Genomic DNA, 16,497 nt, shown 5'->3' on the forward strand with positions numbered 1-16,497 from the left:
GCTACTGATAGGATAGCGGTATAAATGAGTGATTTAAATTCAGTGACGTTGATAATGGAAGGAAAATACTCAGATAACTTGTTACAAGCATATTTGGTTAGCGTAAGACACACTTCTTAACTGTACAATAGAATAGCAGTACACATACGGAAGCAAACATACTTTTGCTTATAATTGGAAAAATAAAACCGACCACCCTATATACGTGTAAGGAAAAGTTGTTTAAAATGATAACGTTGAGAACATATTATATATAACCAATCGGTAAGTAGACTAAAAATTTAAATAGAACAAATATGATCGACCAAAGTTTGGTATTAAATACGTATGAGTCTTCAAAAATACATAAAACGCGGCAGTGAAAATTGCGTTTGGAAGTGAACGCTTAATCGAAAGTTGGACGTGAAATCCATTCGTCATTTCTCTTGGTGAAATTCTTAAATACCAAAAGAGCGTTGAACCCTCGATACGTGGATATCTTCAACACTATTTACGAAACTACGGTGTCAAAAGGAAACGCAACCGTGGTACTTGGATCATTCACATATTTATCTTTTTGCTTCGTAAAAAATATATCTACAGGCAAGTAAATTAATTTACGACTGCTATAAGTTTCAAAACAAGTCACTAAGATTAACAGCTCTTCTCTTTAAATCTACTTTGATCTATATTGTGCGGTATCTCTATGTGGAATTATGACACCAATAAAATAAGTATATAACGATGAATGATGGTTGTAAAGTTACTCCTTCGGATATCTGACAACTTTCCGATAGTATGGAATTTTTGAAACCACGAATGTACAATAAAAAATATAAAAACACGTAGCTAATGAGAAATTTCGCATAACCGAGCAATTCTCTCTCGCATGAGGAAAATTTTCTAATCTTACGATTAAATTAAGAAAGAGAATTGTAAATGATTTGCGATACAAGGTTTCACAGATCGAGCAGCGATGAATTAATTTTTTTACGAGGAAATTTTCCCAGTAGTACACAGAGAATACCAGACTTGTTCGTGATAATGTTTTCGTCTATTCATAACAAATGGAATATCATCGATCATAATTTAAATATTCAGTTTGTCGTATCATCACGTACTACTACGCATGATTATTTATCTAGGAAATTGTTAATAGCTATCTGGAAGGAAGTTATGTAGGAAAATATTATTTGTTAAATAATAAATAAAAAGGGAAAAGTTATCCAAAGCGATGACATTGACAACATATTTTAAGGACATCGAAATCGGCGAGGAGATCACACTTCTAAGTAATTATCGTCATTTCCTTAATACCGATGTATCGCAATAAACATGTTCTCTTTTTGTAAAATATTGATGAACAGCCGTGTAAGTCGCTCTTTCGAACTAGCAATTATCGCGATATTTTATTGTCGCGTATGAAAGAACGTGAAAATAGAAATACGAAAATAATGAAACTTGGATCGTAAATTAAACGAAAGATTAGTATCTTTTACTGAATCGTAAGACTAACATTAGGCATTCACGTGTTCCGTGATCTAGAAAATGTGAATGGAGTAAATCAATTCGACCTTCGTTTGAGCAATTAATCCTTGAAATTTAGCTGTTTGAAGAACTACGCTCACTGTTAACGACGTTCCTTCGAAACGATAAAAATGAGATTAAAATGATATTTTATGTTTAAAAAAACTAGTTTAGTTTTAGTTTAGTCCGAGTTAAATTTAAAAATTAATAGCGTTCCTAAAAGATAAAAGAACGATATGCTTTGCGTTAGTATTGGAAGATGATTTATATGTATGCAGTCCAAACAGTACGTTAAATAATTTGTTTTCGTTTCGTTCCATAGATTTATTATTCTAATTCTAAATAACAAACAACGAACTACTTGCAGAAGATTATTTTCAGAAAAATAAGATATCGCATGTGTCATATGCTTCACCACTTTACTATCAAATTCGCAACGAATGAATAAATTAAATAGAATCTTCCGTAGCATAAAAATGAGCCGTACTTGTTTAGAATAATTGATACCATAGAATTTCTAATCTGCTTACGAGACACGATAGAATTACTCTTATCTTCCTAATGCTAATTATTGGCGTCGAACAGGAAGGTCTTATTTTTGCGATAACGAACTCGCTGTTACAGTAAAACTCTCGTTTCTTTTTCTATTTCTGTCGGTTTCCTTCCTCCTCCTTCGAGTCTCCTTTTTTTCCTATGAAACCTCCGATAATTTGCTAGACCGTACCACCACATTACCATTTCGATGCTTATGTAACATTCGATCCTCCATTTTCCAGTGTCACGTACCGAGTTATTTGCATATCCTGCCATAGTCGTTGACAGTGTGTTCGCTATCGTATGAATTATAGACCTTGTTTGATAATAGACAAGTGTGTTTTTATATAATGTCAAAACAGTCTTGAAGATTTAAGAAGGATTAGTTTGTAAATAAAACTGTGTATTCTGTTAGAAGAGGGCACATAGAGGAAATTGAAATCGAATTTATAAAATTAAACAGTATCGATAAATCTGTCAAATCTGAAAGAAAGGTAGCTTATGTTTGAAAGGTAGCACGTTCGGATGAAATTAACTCTAGCTATTTTAAAAAATATGAAGCTTTCTATAGCGACTCACAGATTTGAGCGTTGGGTCTTGCAAAACGCATGTAGTACGAGTGCAGGCCATTTTCCTTTGCAGTGGAAGAGAACAACTAAGAAACTTTCCGCGTGAAAATCATCTTGAGCAAAATTGACACGAAAATCAATAAAAATTTTTCATATTTGAAAGATAGATACGAAACGCCGTAATCATAGCGTCATGAAGTTGCGAGAAAGTTCAGATCGTAATATCGAGAAGGTACAGATGAAAAGGTCAGAGTAATGAAAATCCTAAAAATCAGTGTCTTTGATCTATCAGATTTAACGTCTCTGGAAAAATTGATCTATCGTTAATCAAACGAAAATAAAATTTCTCCACTAATACCTTTCGTCGTCTCTATCTCTTTTCAATTTTTGTTTGTTTGTTTGCTTGTTTGATTTCAACGAAGCAATTAAGATAGAATCGCAAGTATAAAAACACGTCGAAAATTGGAAATTGGTTGCAAAGAAGGATTGAAATTACTTAATTGCCTTTTTAGAGATCGCTGGCACGCACATTTCCTCTTCGTTGTGCTGCTTGCAACATGGTCTGCGAACGACCACGGTTACTGGCTGAAAACCCACAGTAATATCAATCTTTTCTCATCGACTTTTCGCCCCAAAAATATTTCTCGAATCAAGATCTTGTAGTTTACCAAATTCTCCCCCGGAACGTATCCGTGCTCCATAACGTATCAAAAGAAATTCGATCGATTTACCAATGATTATAATTGGACATTTTTAATAAAACAACACTTTCGAAAGAAACTGAAGTTCGTCGAGATCGATAAGAACTACACGAATACCAATGTCTAGTCTAAAGTCACGATATTATATTTTAAAGAAAGTAGAAGCTTTGCCAGTTTTTACATAACGACGCGATATCATAAAATCAATTTTATTCGAAAGCGAGGAATTCTAAAGATGATAATCAGACGATAATGGCGTCAAATTCTAAATTTTCCGTTTTGTTATTCGAGACGCGATAAGAATATTAGGAGGATTGCGTTATTTTTAATCGAACTTTATTCAGATTGTGCTGATTATAGACTTTTATCTTTTCTGGACAAAGTTTAATTAATATCGCGCAGTCTGTAAAATTCAGGACAAACATGTTGATAGATGCGTTGAAACTTGAAAAAGATCGTTTATTAACGCTAATAATACGGTAAAGCTGTTTTTTTTTTCTATTTCGCAGCTGAAGACATTTTACTTGAGAGAAGATATCGAATCAGAGATGTAGAAATTTCTAAATGAGACCAATCTTCCTGACGATATTAATGTAGATTAAGAAAGTCACGAAAATATACTACATATATAGATTAAATTAATCAGATTGAAACGTTAAAGTACTTCAACGCCTTTTCAATTGCAAGAATTTCGATTTAAGCAACGATTGTTACTTATCGTCACTTTTACGTTTGAAATAAAAGAGAGATTATCGTCTATAGATGAATCGTCGATATCAATACAGTACTTGACATGGAACTTCTTAAATCTCTATCTGTGACGAGAATAAATCAGATTTGAACTACGTAACGACAATGTACAACTATTGCAGTACGATTCCACTGCCAATGTGATTTTGTTTAAATAAAGAGTTTCAAGGTTCACCGCACTACTTCTTCCCCTATTACGACGCGAAGTTTTGGCACGACGCGATACTCGATACAGTGCATCGTAAATTAATTCTAAACAAGAACCGCGCTACATCATCGTAATATAATTGTATTTGATCTACGTAACTCTTTCTCAAATTACCAAAACATTATAGAAAATTAGATGGACAGGATGTGCTGCACTTTAGCGTATAAACAATGCCAGTGTGTCCTGGCTAGGTAAAAGTAGGATTAAAATATCATGCAGCGAAGAGTACATAAATGCGTCATTAAAAAGTTACGAGAAAAATATGAAATGCCATGTGTACGTCAATATTCTTTTTCGTAGTTTAGTCTAATATAAGACAGGATACGTAACGTTCATGAGATATATTGATGCATACGTCGTACGTACGTTTATTGTTTTCGTGCACGATGGCAAACGTACGCTACGGTCTTTCGTTTCATTTTTATTCTTGTCATTCAACAAGACGAGATTGCGCGAAAAAGAAACGCGACGAAATCGCCATGAATTTCGGTTTACGATAAATTCAACGGCACAGCGATATCAACTTCGCATTGATAAAGGCGGATGGCGTTTCAAATCGTAAATTCGTATAAGCATATCTAGCTTTCGTACTTTTGTTACAACGTTTTAATCAAACATTTGTGCACTTTTCGTTACATGACATTTTTGTCTTGTTTTTACTTGTTGAACACACTGGCAAAGTTTGCACACTGAGCTGCGCGGCACCCTCTCTACTTGTATAAATAATTAATAATCGAACATAAATGAAACAAAGACACGCAGTTAACTTAACAGTGCAATTTCCGATTTAAACAGTCCTTATATCATCGATCAAAGAAAAAGACAAAACGTACGGTATTGAATATCGTACTTCCCCCGATTCGTCTCCGATAAAAGAACAAAGGATGAAACGAAATAAGCGCACCTGTATTTTCACTTTCGGTTTTGCTAATTTAACTTTCTACTTCAACCCCTAATATCCAACAGATGTATCGATCAAAGGCTGACGTTACGTTAGAGGTGTCGATGTTTCGATTGCTATCCTAGTTACTAATAAAATACCAAAGCTGAAGAAAATCCAGATACGTACATATTTAGTCCGCGTACGTTTGCACAACATAATTCACGTTATTCGAAATCTGCAGATCCCGGAACACGAGAAATGGTTACCTCGTCGGACAGTTTCGGTACCACGGTCGACTCGTCCTCCGTCTGGTGTACTCGCGCGCGCGACTCCGACTTCCTGCCGTAGCACTTGCACATCCTGCTGAACAGCGACCTGTTTTTCGTCTTCATGTCAACAGCCTTGACCCACTGATCCGGTTTTACCTCTCGATCAAGATGAAACTCGTTGGACACCTGTTCCTCCTGACGCAATCTACGTTTGACTAATCGTTGGCCGATCCTTGTCTCGCGGCACATGGATAGAATCGGGAAACGCGTCAGATAACGTATCAACGCCGTAGTCCAGGTTCTTTCGTCCGCGAAGAAAGGCGGCCGCGTGCGGACTCCATTGCGCGTGAGCGGAAGTTTTCCACGGTCAAGGCGCACCGCCATCCGAAATTCGAACGTTTCAACGGGGGATGTGCGATCAATAACAGTCATCGTTATGCCTGATTCTCGCCCTGAATTTTACTCACCGAGCTTTATGTCGTTGCAAGGATAATGCGATTTCCTTGCGTTTCTGCGATTAATGCCTCGACATGCATTCTTCAATTCTACCAACGAAGATGATGGAATTTTTCATTTTCGTAGAATTCGTATTGCGAAGGAAAGTATTTGCGTATTGCGTATTTTTCGGAAAGTTTGAAATTATTGCATAGATATCGCGATCTGAACAGATTTCTATGATCAAACACCTAACTGGTGAATTTTTCTTCAGTTTATCTATGGAAAGGATTAGACTTTGCTACATAATGAAAAATAATTATGATGAATTTTCTGATAAATCTTACTTTCTGATAAATTAATGCATTATAAGTCTACGGATGAAATTAGAAATTCTGTTCGGACATGATTACAGTAACGAATCTGTTAGCGCCGAAAGAGTCGAGGATATGTTCTGATCGATGCTTAGGGTTGCAAGGTGCCTAAGAAGAAGATTAATTGTTGCGTAGATCGATGGGAAAAATTGACTACCGAGAGTTGGTAGATCGACGTTCGTAAGGGGCTACGCACGATTATTTCATGAAAATATTTTTATTCGGAGATATGATTTTCGTAGAATATTCCTACAACATTTTCCACTAAATCTTCTTGAAACAAAGAAGTCATAATATTTCAGATCCAACCAGATAATCAAATATACGTCTATGAATATATTTTATGTTCATTTCAAATGCAAAGAAATAAAGTCGTTATGGAAAAATCCGATGAAAGAAAATAGAGTATAAGGTATAGAGTAGGTATAAGTGTTTCTAAATGTCGCGTCGTTACATATAGATACACGGCAGACGATGACGGTATAAGAAGAAGAGAATAAATAACGGAGTTCTTCGACACGGTGGCACGAGGTCATAAGAATTACGGATGATCGATTTCGAAGGCCCTGATGGCCACCACATGTGACATCGCTAGTGCAATCATTAAGAATGTGATTTTTAGAGAATGTACGATACAGAGCACGCGTGATACATCGCCAATTTTCATCTCGGCTTACTGACCCGCATCCTCACCACGATCGTTTTCAATGAACTCGTCTCCAATATAATAGCATCGTTATTTGCACCGTCTACCTACGGGGTGAATTAGGGATGATGACTTTAAATCCCAAATGCATTATGACGAATGATATTCAGTTGGAAGCTGTGATTTCTGCTCTTCTTACGAAAAGAAATCGTAGTTGGAATTTTTGTCTAGCGACGAGATTTTTTATTTTTATTTAATTTTAGAGAAGAATTCGTAGTTAGATATTTTTCTCTGTTGGGACGAAAGGGAAGTTTTCGTTGATTTCTAGTTTGCAAATGGATCATAATTATATTATAATCCGTTCATATTATGGATTATAATCGCGGTCGCCAAAAGGGACGCGAAAACACGATTGTTTCGTAATCGATAGCCTCCAAACGTGGGCATTCTCGGCATCGCGATCAATTATTGAATCGTCACCGCGTCCTATTTTACGGAAAACGAAGGTTTTCTTAACCCTTTCGTCATTGCGAACCTGTATATGAGCTCACATGCATTTATTTATACTTGATATTCACATTTATATTTATGTCGTCAAATTTGAAACAATCGCTATTACCTAACCGCCTAAAACAAATTTGCTCGAATTTTCTCAATATCGTACAAATACTGGTTATCGTTGAATTTTTTTTTTTTTAACAACTTTATCCAAATGAAATTTATCCGAAACAAGAACAGAATTAAGAAATAAAAGCTAATCTTCTTCTGACCCTAATACATTCTTTCCTGCAGAAATTTAAATAAAAGATAGTTATCGGTATTTATCTATATTTTATATTTACAGAACGATACGACCGTAATCCATATCGTTTGCTCAGAAGGAAGCAAAATTCCGGTTACAGGGAATTATTAATTTTTCCAAGAGGTTAACAAGTCCCATTCCCTCGATTTATTTTCCATGGTGGTTCAAGTTACCGGTCGACTCGTACAATTAGCGAGCTTTTTCGCGCAGTATTCGGCCACTTACGCAACGATGGAAGAAATTCAAGGTCACAAACCAGGATGGACGAACTAAATCAACTCACCTTCTGATCGATCTGCTCTTGACTCCAGTTAAGGTCACCCGGTTTTTCCTCCGTCATGATCCGGCGTCACTAAGTCAACGACAACGACGATCACGATCACGATGATAATGGGACGAGAGAAGAAGAAATTGTATCCTCCTCTTTGAAAATTCGAAGAGAATGGGTCGACGAAAGGCACGGAAACAGAGAGAGAGAGTCCAAGTCAACAGAGAGGCAATCTCGACGCCTCTTTAGAGATCACTAAAGACTTACATCACGCGATCCACGAGTCCTACATCGAAATCTACATCGCGTCTAGAAATACAAGCGACTCGCGTGCGAACCGGGTGTATTTTGGGAGAGGCGGGACGCGCGAGCGAGCGCCGATACTTCGACGGACAACGAATGCCCCTATGCTCTTTAAGTCGTAATTATTTACTAAGGGAATTTCTTTCGGTTTATGTATATGATGCAAGAAATAGTTAGATAAACGATAGAACGATAGAATGTTAATTATTTGAACTATTAAAAGAGATGGATTAAGAATTTTACGATTACTAATGCAAGACAACATTTTACAAATATGAGTTACACGTGCTTTTCGATTCATAAAGATATCATTCTTTTATAATTTTATAATCAACTCGGTTGTAATGATATATAATCAAAGTTGATTTTATATTTCTTGCTTACTTAATCGACTTAATGACTAAAAGATAGGTCCAAAGATTTTTAAACATAGAGATAATCATTCATTCATAAAGTTTTATAAGAAACCCAGGGCATAACGTTGTGGCAATTTATATTTAAATATTCAGACATAAGATATAATCAAAATAGATTCGAGTTATAAACGTTTATCTCATGAAAGTTTCCTGTCTCGCCATTAATTATCACGTCTTTAAAAAATATCGTATTTGGTGACATAAAAACACAAACGTGATAAAAGAAAAAGTACTTCGAATAGATTTACTGTTCTTGATCGGCCAATTTTTCATTTTTAAATGACGATTATTTTTAACAATTATTATCACTGTTTAATATTTTATTTTAAAATTAGTTAATCAAAAATGTCAGGATGGCCGAGCGGTCTAAGGCGCTGCGTTCAGGTCGCAGTCCACTCTGTGGGCGTGGGTTCGAATCCCACTTCTGACAAAATCTCTTTTATACACCTACATTCGCGATTAAATGTTATAAAATTTGACAAAAAAAACTTTATTTTTACTTATTTTTCAGACAAAATAAAATCAATTAAAAAATTACAAGTTAAATATTACGTATTATTTTATTATATGTATATTCGGGGGAAATTAATAGTTTGTTGAAAAGGTAAAAATCACTGAGAAAGATATTTTTATTTCAAAGTTTGGATGTTTAAACTGATATTCTCGTTTTCCTGTTATGTCTGAGGCTTCCTGCAATTTCCGGTTACGTGCAAATTGTATTAGCATGACGCATATGCATGATTGTATGCATAGATTTTACTTTTAACGTAGAAATGTTAAAATATGATGTTATATATACGTGTGTAAATTTCATTTTTGACAAAGGTATGAGATAAAAATAGATGAATGTATGAATAATTGAAACATTTCAGATCTAAAATATAGGATTCATCTGTTTCAATCTTTAGTCCATTCTGATCGAATGATCCGCTGTTTCGATCGTGATTTGTAACTTGAAGCTTTGCTCCAGCGTGTTTATAGATACTTATAAATTATTCCACTCCTACTTATGCATATAAACAATAATTATATAAATATTGCAGTACAGAGTTGATAGTGACATATAGTAAATATAAACATTGTAAGACTATTTTAATACCGACGCGTAAACTGACGATCGTAAGATATATCGTTGTTATCAAATCTTGTTGGATTTCTACTATCTCAATAACTCAGCTATCGCAATAAACGAATAACGTGAATTATTATTATTATTATTATTATTATTACAGATACACATGTTATGCGACATAACGAGGAAACGTAACGATAGAAAGTGCAAGCAAAATTGTAAAACGGATAACAGTTAATTGTCAACATGGCGGATAGTGATTTTCTCATTACAATTTCAGGTCCCGCTCTATCATTATTGTTTTATGAAAATGTTCGTAGCAGTGGGACCCAGGTAAAAAAATGTTTTCTTACATTATCGCCAATAATGCCTTATCATTTAACATGATGATTCGCATTTAGATTATGAAATATAGCGTCTTAACCTCAAAATAATCTAAGCTAATGAACGAGGAAATTGAAAACATTGAATTCTCCGTATTCTAGATGGGCTTTTTGCTAGGAGAAACACTTGAATTTGTTAGGAAAACGGACACAGATTTATACAATCAAGTAGAAACAGTGAAAATATACAGTAGTAAGTATATTCAATAGCTGTTTTATCTCAGTGACTTAAACATTTTTCTTTGTCCTATAGTAAAATATTTTGACATTTTTAGATATTGAGGCTGTTGTAACTTGTCCATTACCAGATTCCTTACACAACTCTATTGGCAAAATTAATAAGGAAAAGTTAAGGGACTTTTTACGTGATAAGAGTAAACAAGTGATAGGTTGGTTCCACTTCAGAAGAGATATAGCATTGATACCTACATTTAGGGACAAATTATTGCATAAAGAATTCTCGTCATATTTTTCCAATGAAAATGGTTGCAAAGAAGAATTTTTTGTTACATGTTTATTAAGTTCCTCAACGAGTAGTGAAAAGGGAACATACAAATTTAAACATGTCTTTTTAAGACAAAAAAAATGGTATGTTTTCTAACTACAATAATTTTTGTACAATGCTATTTTTTAAGAGTTTTGTTTTTATAAATAATTTGATTATTATAGGACATTTGAACCAGTTCCTTTACGAATAAGTAACTTAGGAAGTAATTCATTTGCACATGAAGGTTCAGATTATAAACCTACTCCTACCAAAAAATCATCTGATATGCCAGATGTATTTACTAAGTTTATAGACTCTTTAAAGTAAGTTTGAATATGATCTTATAAAAATATGATTTTGATTTTTTGCATCATAGGAAAATATTCCACATCGTCGTTTGAAATTATTTATTTTTAGTTTGGACTTAACCAAGACGTCTGCTGTTGAATCTGCTATTACTATACAAAAAGCAGCTGAAGAGCATTTGAGTCAATTAATACCAGACTTATGTAAGTCTGATCTTGAAGTAGCAGAGCTTGAAAGGCAAGTTAAGGAATTCATGCTTATCAAAAAGACAAAAGTTAATGGTAATTCAAATAATGTAACTGATTCCTATGAGTCTGAAAAAGATGAATTTACGGACGCAAGACAGAAATCAGGGAAAACATCTCCATCCAGAATTGAACCTTTAGATGATACTTGTCAAGAATCTCGTACAATAAAGGACCATTCTACTGCACCTGTACGTATATTATAACAACCAAACTGTTTTCTGTATATTTTCGCAAATTTACTATTACTTTGTTTTAGACTAAAATAATGACTGCTCATAAACCGAAGAATTCAGCAACATGTACTGAACAAAATGTTGATCAAGATAAATCGAAGAGGTCGACCACAAGTATAATGAACAGTCCGAGTCAAGACCCACCGCCTATAAATTCCGTTTCAGAAATAAAAGTTAATGTCACAGAAAATGTATCAAGTAAGAACAGGCGTTTTTCTAATGTAGAATCAGAAATCGTGAAAGAATCGATCTGTAGAGGTGAAACGAACGTAAGTGGTTTTGGAAGGGGCAGAGGTAAATTGCTACAAGACTACATAGGACTGAAAAAAGCTAGAAGGACTTCAGGCCCAGAATCATCTGAGGCAAACAGTGTGCAAAATACTTCCCTTCAAATGTCTTACAATCAGATTACGAAGAAAAAAGTAGACAGTGTACGTAAATCGGATACAACTAATAATCATTAAATAAAAATCGTTTCCTTATTTTTAATTCACTCCAAAAGCTTTATAACGCTCTATTTGTAGAACAATTTCTAAAAAAACAAATCAACCAAGATTTTAGAGCGCTTATGCTACACGCAATGTAAATATATATTTTAAAATATAAATATAACATGAACTGATCATGTTTGTATTATATGCAGACTGGTCTATTTCTAGAAAATCTTAATCTTACAGAGATATATAAAACGGTATTGTGTCGTGTTCATAGTATCGAATCTGTGCATTATAAAGTGGAGAGGCATCATAGACTGAAGTACTGAATAGTTTTTAATATGCGTTTTTCTGGATGTTCTATATTAAAAAAATGTTCTCATTCGCATTACCACTTTTTTGTTCTATTTTAATAATATATCCAATATATCTCAAATATTTGCAATGCTCTATGCTCTTAAATTAATTGTGAAATTGAGAAAAAAGTATACAGCACATGTTGTTTTTTTGTACATTTTTTTAAATTGTGCCATTACATTAAGTATTTGATGTATAAAATAAATACAAATATTTTGCATCATCATCTTTTATAAATAACAAATTAATACATATATTAAGTACTTGTAAATAATTAAAAATTCCATAAATATTTCTCTTTTTTTAAATAATAATTGTAATGTAACGCGCATAAGCGCAGAACCTCTATCTGTATATAAATATTTTAAAGAAATATTATTACAGTATGTCAGCCGGATTATTTGGAACACCTGTAACCTCCCATATCGTAGCCGCAAGTCTTCTTGAATGTTCTAATACACACGACGATGTTGCCAAACCGAGATGAACACAATAAAGCTCATAAATTCTGATTTTATTGGGAGACAGTTTAGGGAAACACGTCTCCGCTAGTTTTCTACGAAATTATAAAATAAGTCAAGTAAGAATTCACAAGACAAATATTTCAGTACCGTTAGTACAAACCTATAATAATCGCCACAAAATATACCGGGTACTGGAAAAGTTTTCAACACATGATTCAAATAAACTTTACATTTCACTGGCGATCCCTGAAAATATTATATAACAATATATTTAAGGTAGCAATGTTTTGTTGCCTTAAAATTATTTACTTACAGAACTGTCTTCGAACCACAAGAAGTAAGCATAATTAAATGTTGTATCCTTCCACATAACTGATAAATGTCCTTCTTCCAAATGAATTCTACTTTGTTTAACCATGTTCCATATCTATAAAAACAATTCTTAACTACTCTATGTACGTTAATTTTATTTGAACTTCTAACAAATTACCTTTTTTGTTGTAAGAGTAAGAGTTTCAGGGTTTGTGAAATCCAGTGTTGGAGCAATCAGTCTATGGGTGACTCTATCTATATAGATGAAGTGCACAAGGCCTGGAAACTCTTCTAAATATTTGTTGATGGTTAGGGAAGTTCTCGTAGATTATATGGCATTAAGGATGTATATTTTTTTTATCTAACTTATAAGGAAAAATAAAAAGATAATACAAATATATGAAGATATAATTATGAAAGGATATGATCCAAGAGTAAAGTTCTTGAGTGCTTTTACTTTAAGGAAATCGCTAAAATCATTCAGCTTTTGACGAACGAGTTTTCCTACTGTCGTAAGTACATCAACGCCCTGCTTTAAGAAGCTTTTGTCGAAACACATTAATCGATATAATTCTTTTAAATTATCCATGAAACCTGACATATTTGATTCAATTTGAAGAATGGATTCCGGATCTCTAGATCTTAATAGATCCATATATTTTTTTCGGACAAATTCCCACTTTGTTTGCAGTCTTCTTTGACACATATCAACATCATTACTGACGTTAGCTCTATTTTTCTTAATTCCATCCAAAGCTTTTTTCATTGCTAAGTCGAAATTTTCAAATGCGGGTCTTAATTCGTCAATATCTCTTTGAAGTTGCAAACCATTTATAATATTCATATAATGGAAACTATCGTACAATCCTGATGATGTGGCAAGATTAGCCACTTCTACTATCATGATAAGATTGATACCATCTGCTAATTCAAAAATATGAACTGCGTTAGTAGTGTAATCATGTTCGGTTCCAAGTAAAATTAAATTACTGTATAAATCATCATCCAGCAATGACAAATAAAGTCCTTCATTGATGGAAGATTCTCTTGATCCTCCTATAACGAAGTAACATATTAGTACATAATAACAATGAAATTATGTAAACATCTTATAGCAGTAAAGACCATACTAAACAAATCTGAAATATCTTCTGAAGTAGGATTTGAAAGCTTCGATCCAAAAGTTATCTGTTCCTCTTTAGACGAACTGTTTTCAGGTAGAAGAATATCAGTACAATCATCATTGTTGTCACTTATTGCAGATTGGGTATCCCCTTTCCTTCTCTGATTAACTACCCAACACATAAGCATCATCAGCAATATATCAGAAGCGTACAAATCATGGGCATTTTTACTGGAGTATAATGAAAGAAATTTTTGTTCCACTAGTATCAAGATGTGTACATTGGAAAATTCAGATTGTGCCTTTAATTTGTCACAGGCATCGTGCAACACTTTTAGTATTGATACACCCAGGTCTGTGTTTATTGATAGCTGTTCTATTGCTTCTGTAAGCATACTTTGCTCACAGTTTCTTAAATGCACCCATGCATCTAACAGACATGAAACTAAACAGACTTTCTGTCTGTTTATCTTTAATCTGGAATTAAATTATTATATATATTAATATAATTAATATTAATTATAATATTATATAGAATTACTCTTCCATTTTTTGAAGTAATTTTTTTTATAAATGATATTTAAACTTACACTGCAACATCTGGTCCACAAACATGCCTCACAATTGCCACACATACTCCTAATGTTCTTTTCATTAATTCTACTTCATCTGTAGATATGTAAATGAATGTATATCCCATAAATTCATCAAACACCATATTTGTGCCATCATGACATTTCATTGAAGTGTAAGAATTTCCAAACTGAGAAGCCATTACATGTTGGGATGTGACAATAGGTGCGAATAATTGAATTATGACATTTGGATTTAATTTTGAATCCTCATTGTCTACATTCTGTACAAGACATAAATTTGTAGTGTCTTTGTAAATATAATATAATATAAAAATCTTTGTAAATATAATATATATTAGTATTATGCAATTTATCTGGAAGCATATAGTTTTATTTTTCCAGAAAAATATTTGTGGAATTGAAACAGTATAAAATATACTTGACTTTAAAAACTTTCAAAGCAGAGATATTTAAATTACTATATAAAGTCTTGCAAAATTTGGTAGAGACCTACCTTGTTTTCGAAAATTAGTCCTTGAATTTTCGCTAATTTTTGTATATGATTCGCGAATTTTTTATTACATTTTGTAAAAAGAACGTCGTTTAAATGATCGAAGATCAAAATACCCTTCATTTTATAATTTAATCAAAAATACTTCTGTTATTACACGATTCTGTCAATCAATATTTACCAATACATTAATGTTTACATTCGTGCTGATTCGATTGACAAAAACATTTTTAAATGACAAGTAATTGCCTAATATTCCCAGTACTCTAGCCTGGTCATTTCGATCACTGTTCGTGCGCGACTACTTATAACAAGACTCGTTTAATTAGATTTGCGATATAAAAATACGAGCGATGAAGTTGATGATTACCTACTTTACGTATCTTTCGATTGTACGTTAGATGTCTCTTAGTCGAAGTCTGTTCTAGCGCATATTTCGAACACTCCTGTACAAATGTTTTATCACAAATATATATGACACGTGATGTCCTTTTGTGTCCTATGTTTTGGGAATCACCTGATCCCTTACCATTTTTGTGTCGTATGCTACATGCTATTTAATATACTTGCCGATTCAATAGATTTGAGTTAAAATTGGAATCTTCTATCAAATTATAAATAAGATATTTATAGAATAGGATATCCTACAATCGTAAACGGGGTATAGAATTTTATATTCTGTAAGAACTTGGAAAGAATTGCAGAAACTAAAAATAGAAGGCAGAGTTTGAGTTTGCTTCATTTTTACATATTTAGTTCAGCTTTATACATTAATTCTAAATCTTTGGTTATGTTTTGTGCTGATCCTAAAAGAATAGAGGCGTAATATTGTGACAATTAATGGAGACAATGACATTTGATGCAAAATTAATTGGTGACATTTGATTTATTTTAGTAATTTTTACCTTATTTTTTCCATTATATTTTATTTAATAATTGATATGTAGATATTCGTATAACACATGACGATTTTTCATTAAGAACATAATATTATTCATAATCGTTAATACATATTATCTTAAATATTATTATATCTTTTTTATTCATCAATTTAATCAATTTGTCTATTTGATCAGGTTAAATTTTCCCGCGCTCATACATAGGAAAATCGAGCGTTCCTATTGGTGCAAAATATTGCAAAATCCCTACCTCTAATGAAATTTGTGGAGCAAGAATGCCTCGCGTCAACTCATCATTATCAGTACTTTTATTTCGGCTTTCTTTATCATCATTTTTCTACACTTCTATCTGCTTCATTTAAATAAAACGTGTTTATTTAATCGCTTACTGATCATCATTTTATGACGATATTATCAGACGATATTCCC

At 33.2% G+C, this 16,497-nt stretch overlaps 3 protein-coding genes and 1 non-coding gene across 9 annotated transcripts in view; 2 read left to right on the forward strand and 2 right to left on the reverse strand.

The window, feature by feature from the left end:
- LOC126869919 (hexokinase type 2) overlaps positions 1-8,311 on the reverse strand; it is a 35,261-nt gene extending 26,950 nt beyond the window's left edge. The window contains exons 1-2 of one of the 4 annotated variants that reach the window (XM_050627115.1): positions 8,213-8,311; positions 7,961-8,100 (exon numbers count right to left, since the gene is read on the reverse strand). In XM_050627115.1, coding sequence (XP_050483072.1) covers positions 7,961-8,017 — 57 coding nt within the window. In that variant the 5' untranslated portion in view covers positions 8,018-8,100; positions 8,213-8,311. Of the gene's footprint in view, positions 1-5,337; positions 5,717-7,960 lie in introns of those variants that run through there. The other 3 variants (XM_050627114.1, XM_050627112.1, XM_050627117.1) reach the window with 3 other exon arrangements.
- A 700-nt stretch (positions 8,312-9,011) lies between these two features.
- Positions 9,012-9,094, forward strand: Trnal-cag (transfer RNA leucine (anticodon CAG)). The gene has a single exon. It is a non-coding gene; the product is annotated as a tRNA-Leu (tRNA).
- Positions 9,095-9,580: 486 nt separating this feature from the next.
- LOC126869925 (BRISC complex subunit FAM175B-like) lies at positions 9,581-11,886 on the forward strand. Its single transcript, XM_050627134.1, has 7 exons — positions 9,581-9,783; positions 9,897-10,069; positions 10,222-10,312; positions 10,395-10,707; positions 10,789-10,929; positions 11,024-11,348; positions 11,417-11,886. Exons 2-7 carry the CDS (start codon positions 9,983-9,985, stop codon positions 11,855-11,857), a joined length of 1,398 nt encoding a protein of 465 aa, XP_050483091.1. The 5' UTR covers positions 9,581-9,783; positions 9,897-9,982; the 3' UTR covers positions 11,858-11,886.
- Positions 11,887-12,397: 511 nt separating this feature from the next.
- LOC126869916 (BLOC-3 complex member HPS1) lies at positions 12,398-15,613 on the reverse strand. 3 transcript variants are annotated; one of them, XM_050627107.1, is made up of 8 exons: positions 15,173-15,613; positions 14,674-14,939; positions 14,091-14,560; positions 13,386-14,016; positions 13,139-13,277; positions 12,962-13,075; positions 12,809-12,894; positions 12,398-12,740 (listed from the first exon to the last, which is right to left on the reverse strand). In XM_050627107.1, the coding sequence occupies exons 1-8, from the start codon at positions 15,290-15,292 to the stop codon at positions 12,563-12,565; spliced, it is 2,004 nt and encodes a 667-aa protein (XP_050483064.1). In that variant the 5' UTR covers positions 15,293-15,613; the 3' UTR covers positions 12,398-12,562. The 3 variants fall into 3 exon arrangements, with proteins under 3 accessions (XP_050483064.1, XP_050483065.1, XP_050483063.1); XM_050627108.1 differs by having other exon boundaries at positions 13,139-13,254; positions 13,381-14,016; XM_050627106.1 differs by having other exon boundaries at positions 13,139-13,283; positions 15,173-15,612.
- Between the last annotated feature and the right edge of the window lie 884 nt (positions 15,614-16,497).

This window comes from Bombus huntii, chromosome 10 (assembly GCF_024542735.1).
Source record: "Bombus huntii isolate Logan2020A chromosome 10, iyBomHunt1.1, whole genome shotgun sequence".
NCBI lineage: Eukaryota > Metazoa > Arthropoda > Insecta > Hymenoptera > Apidae > Bombus > Bombus huntii.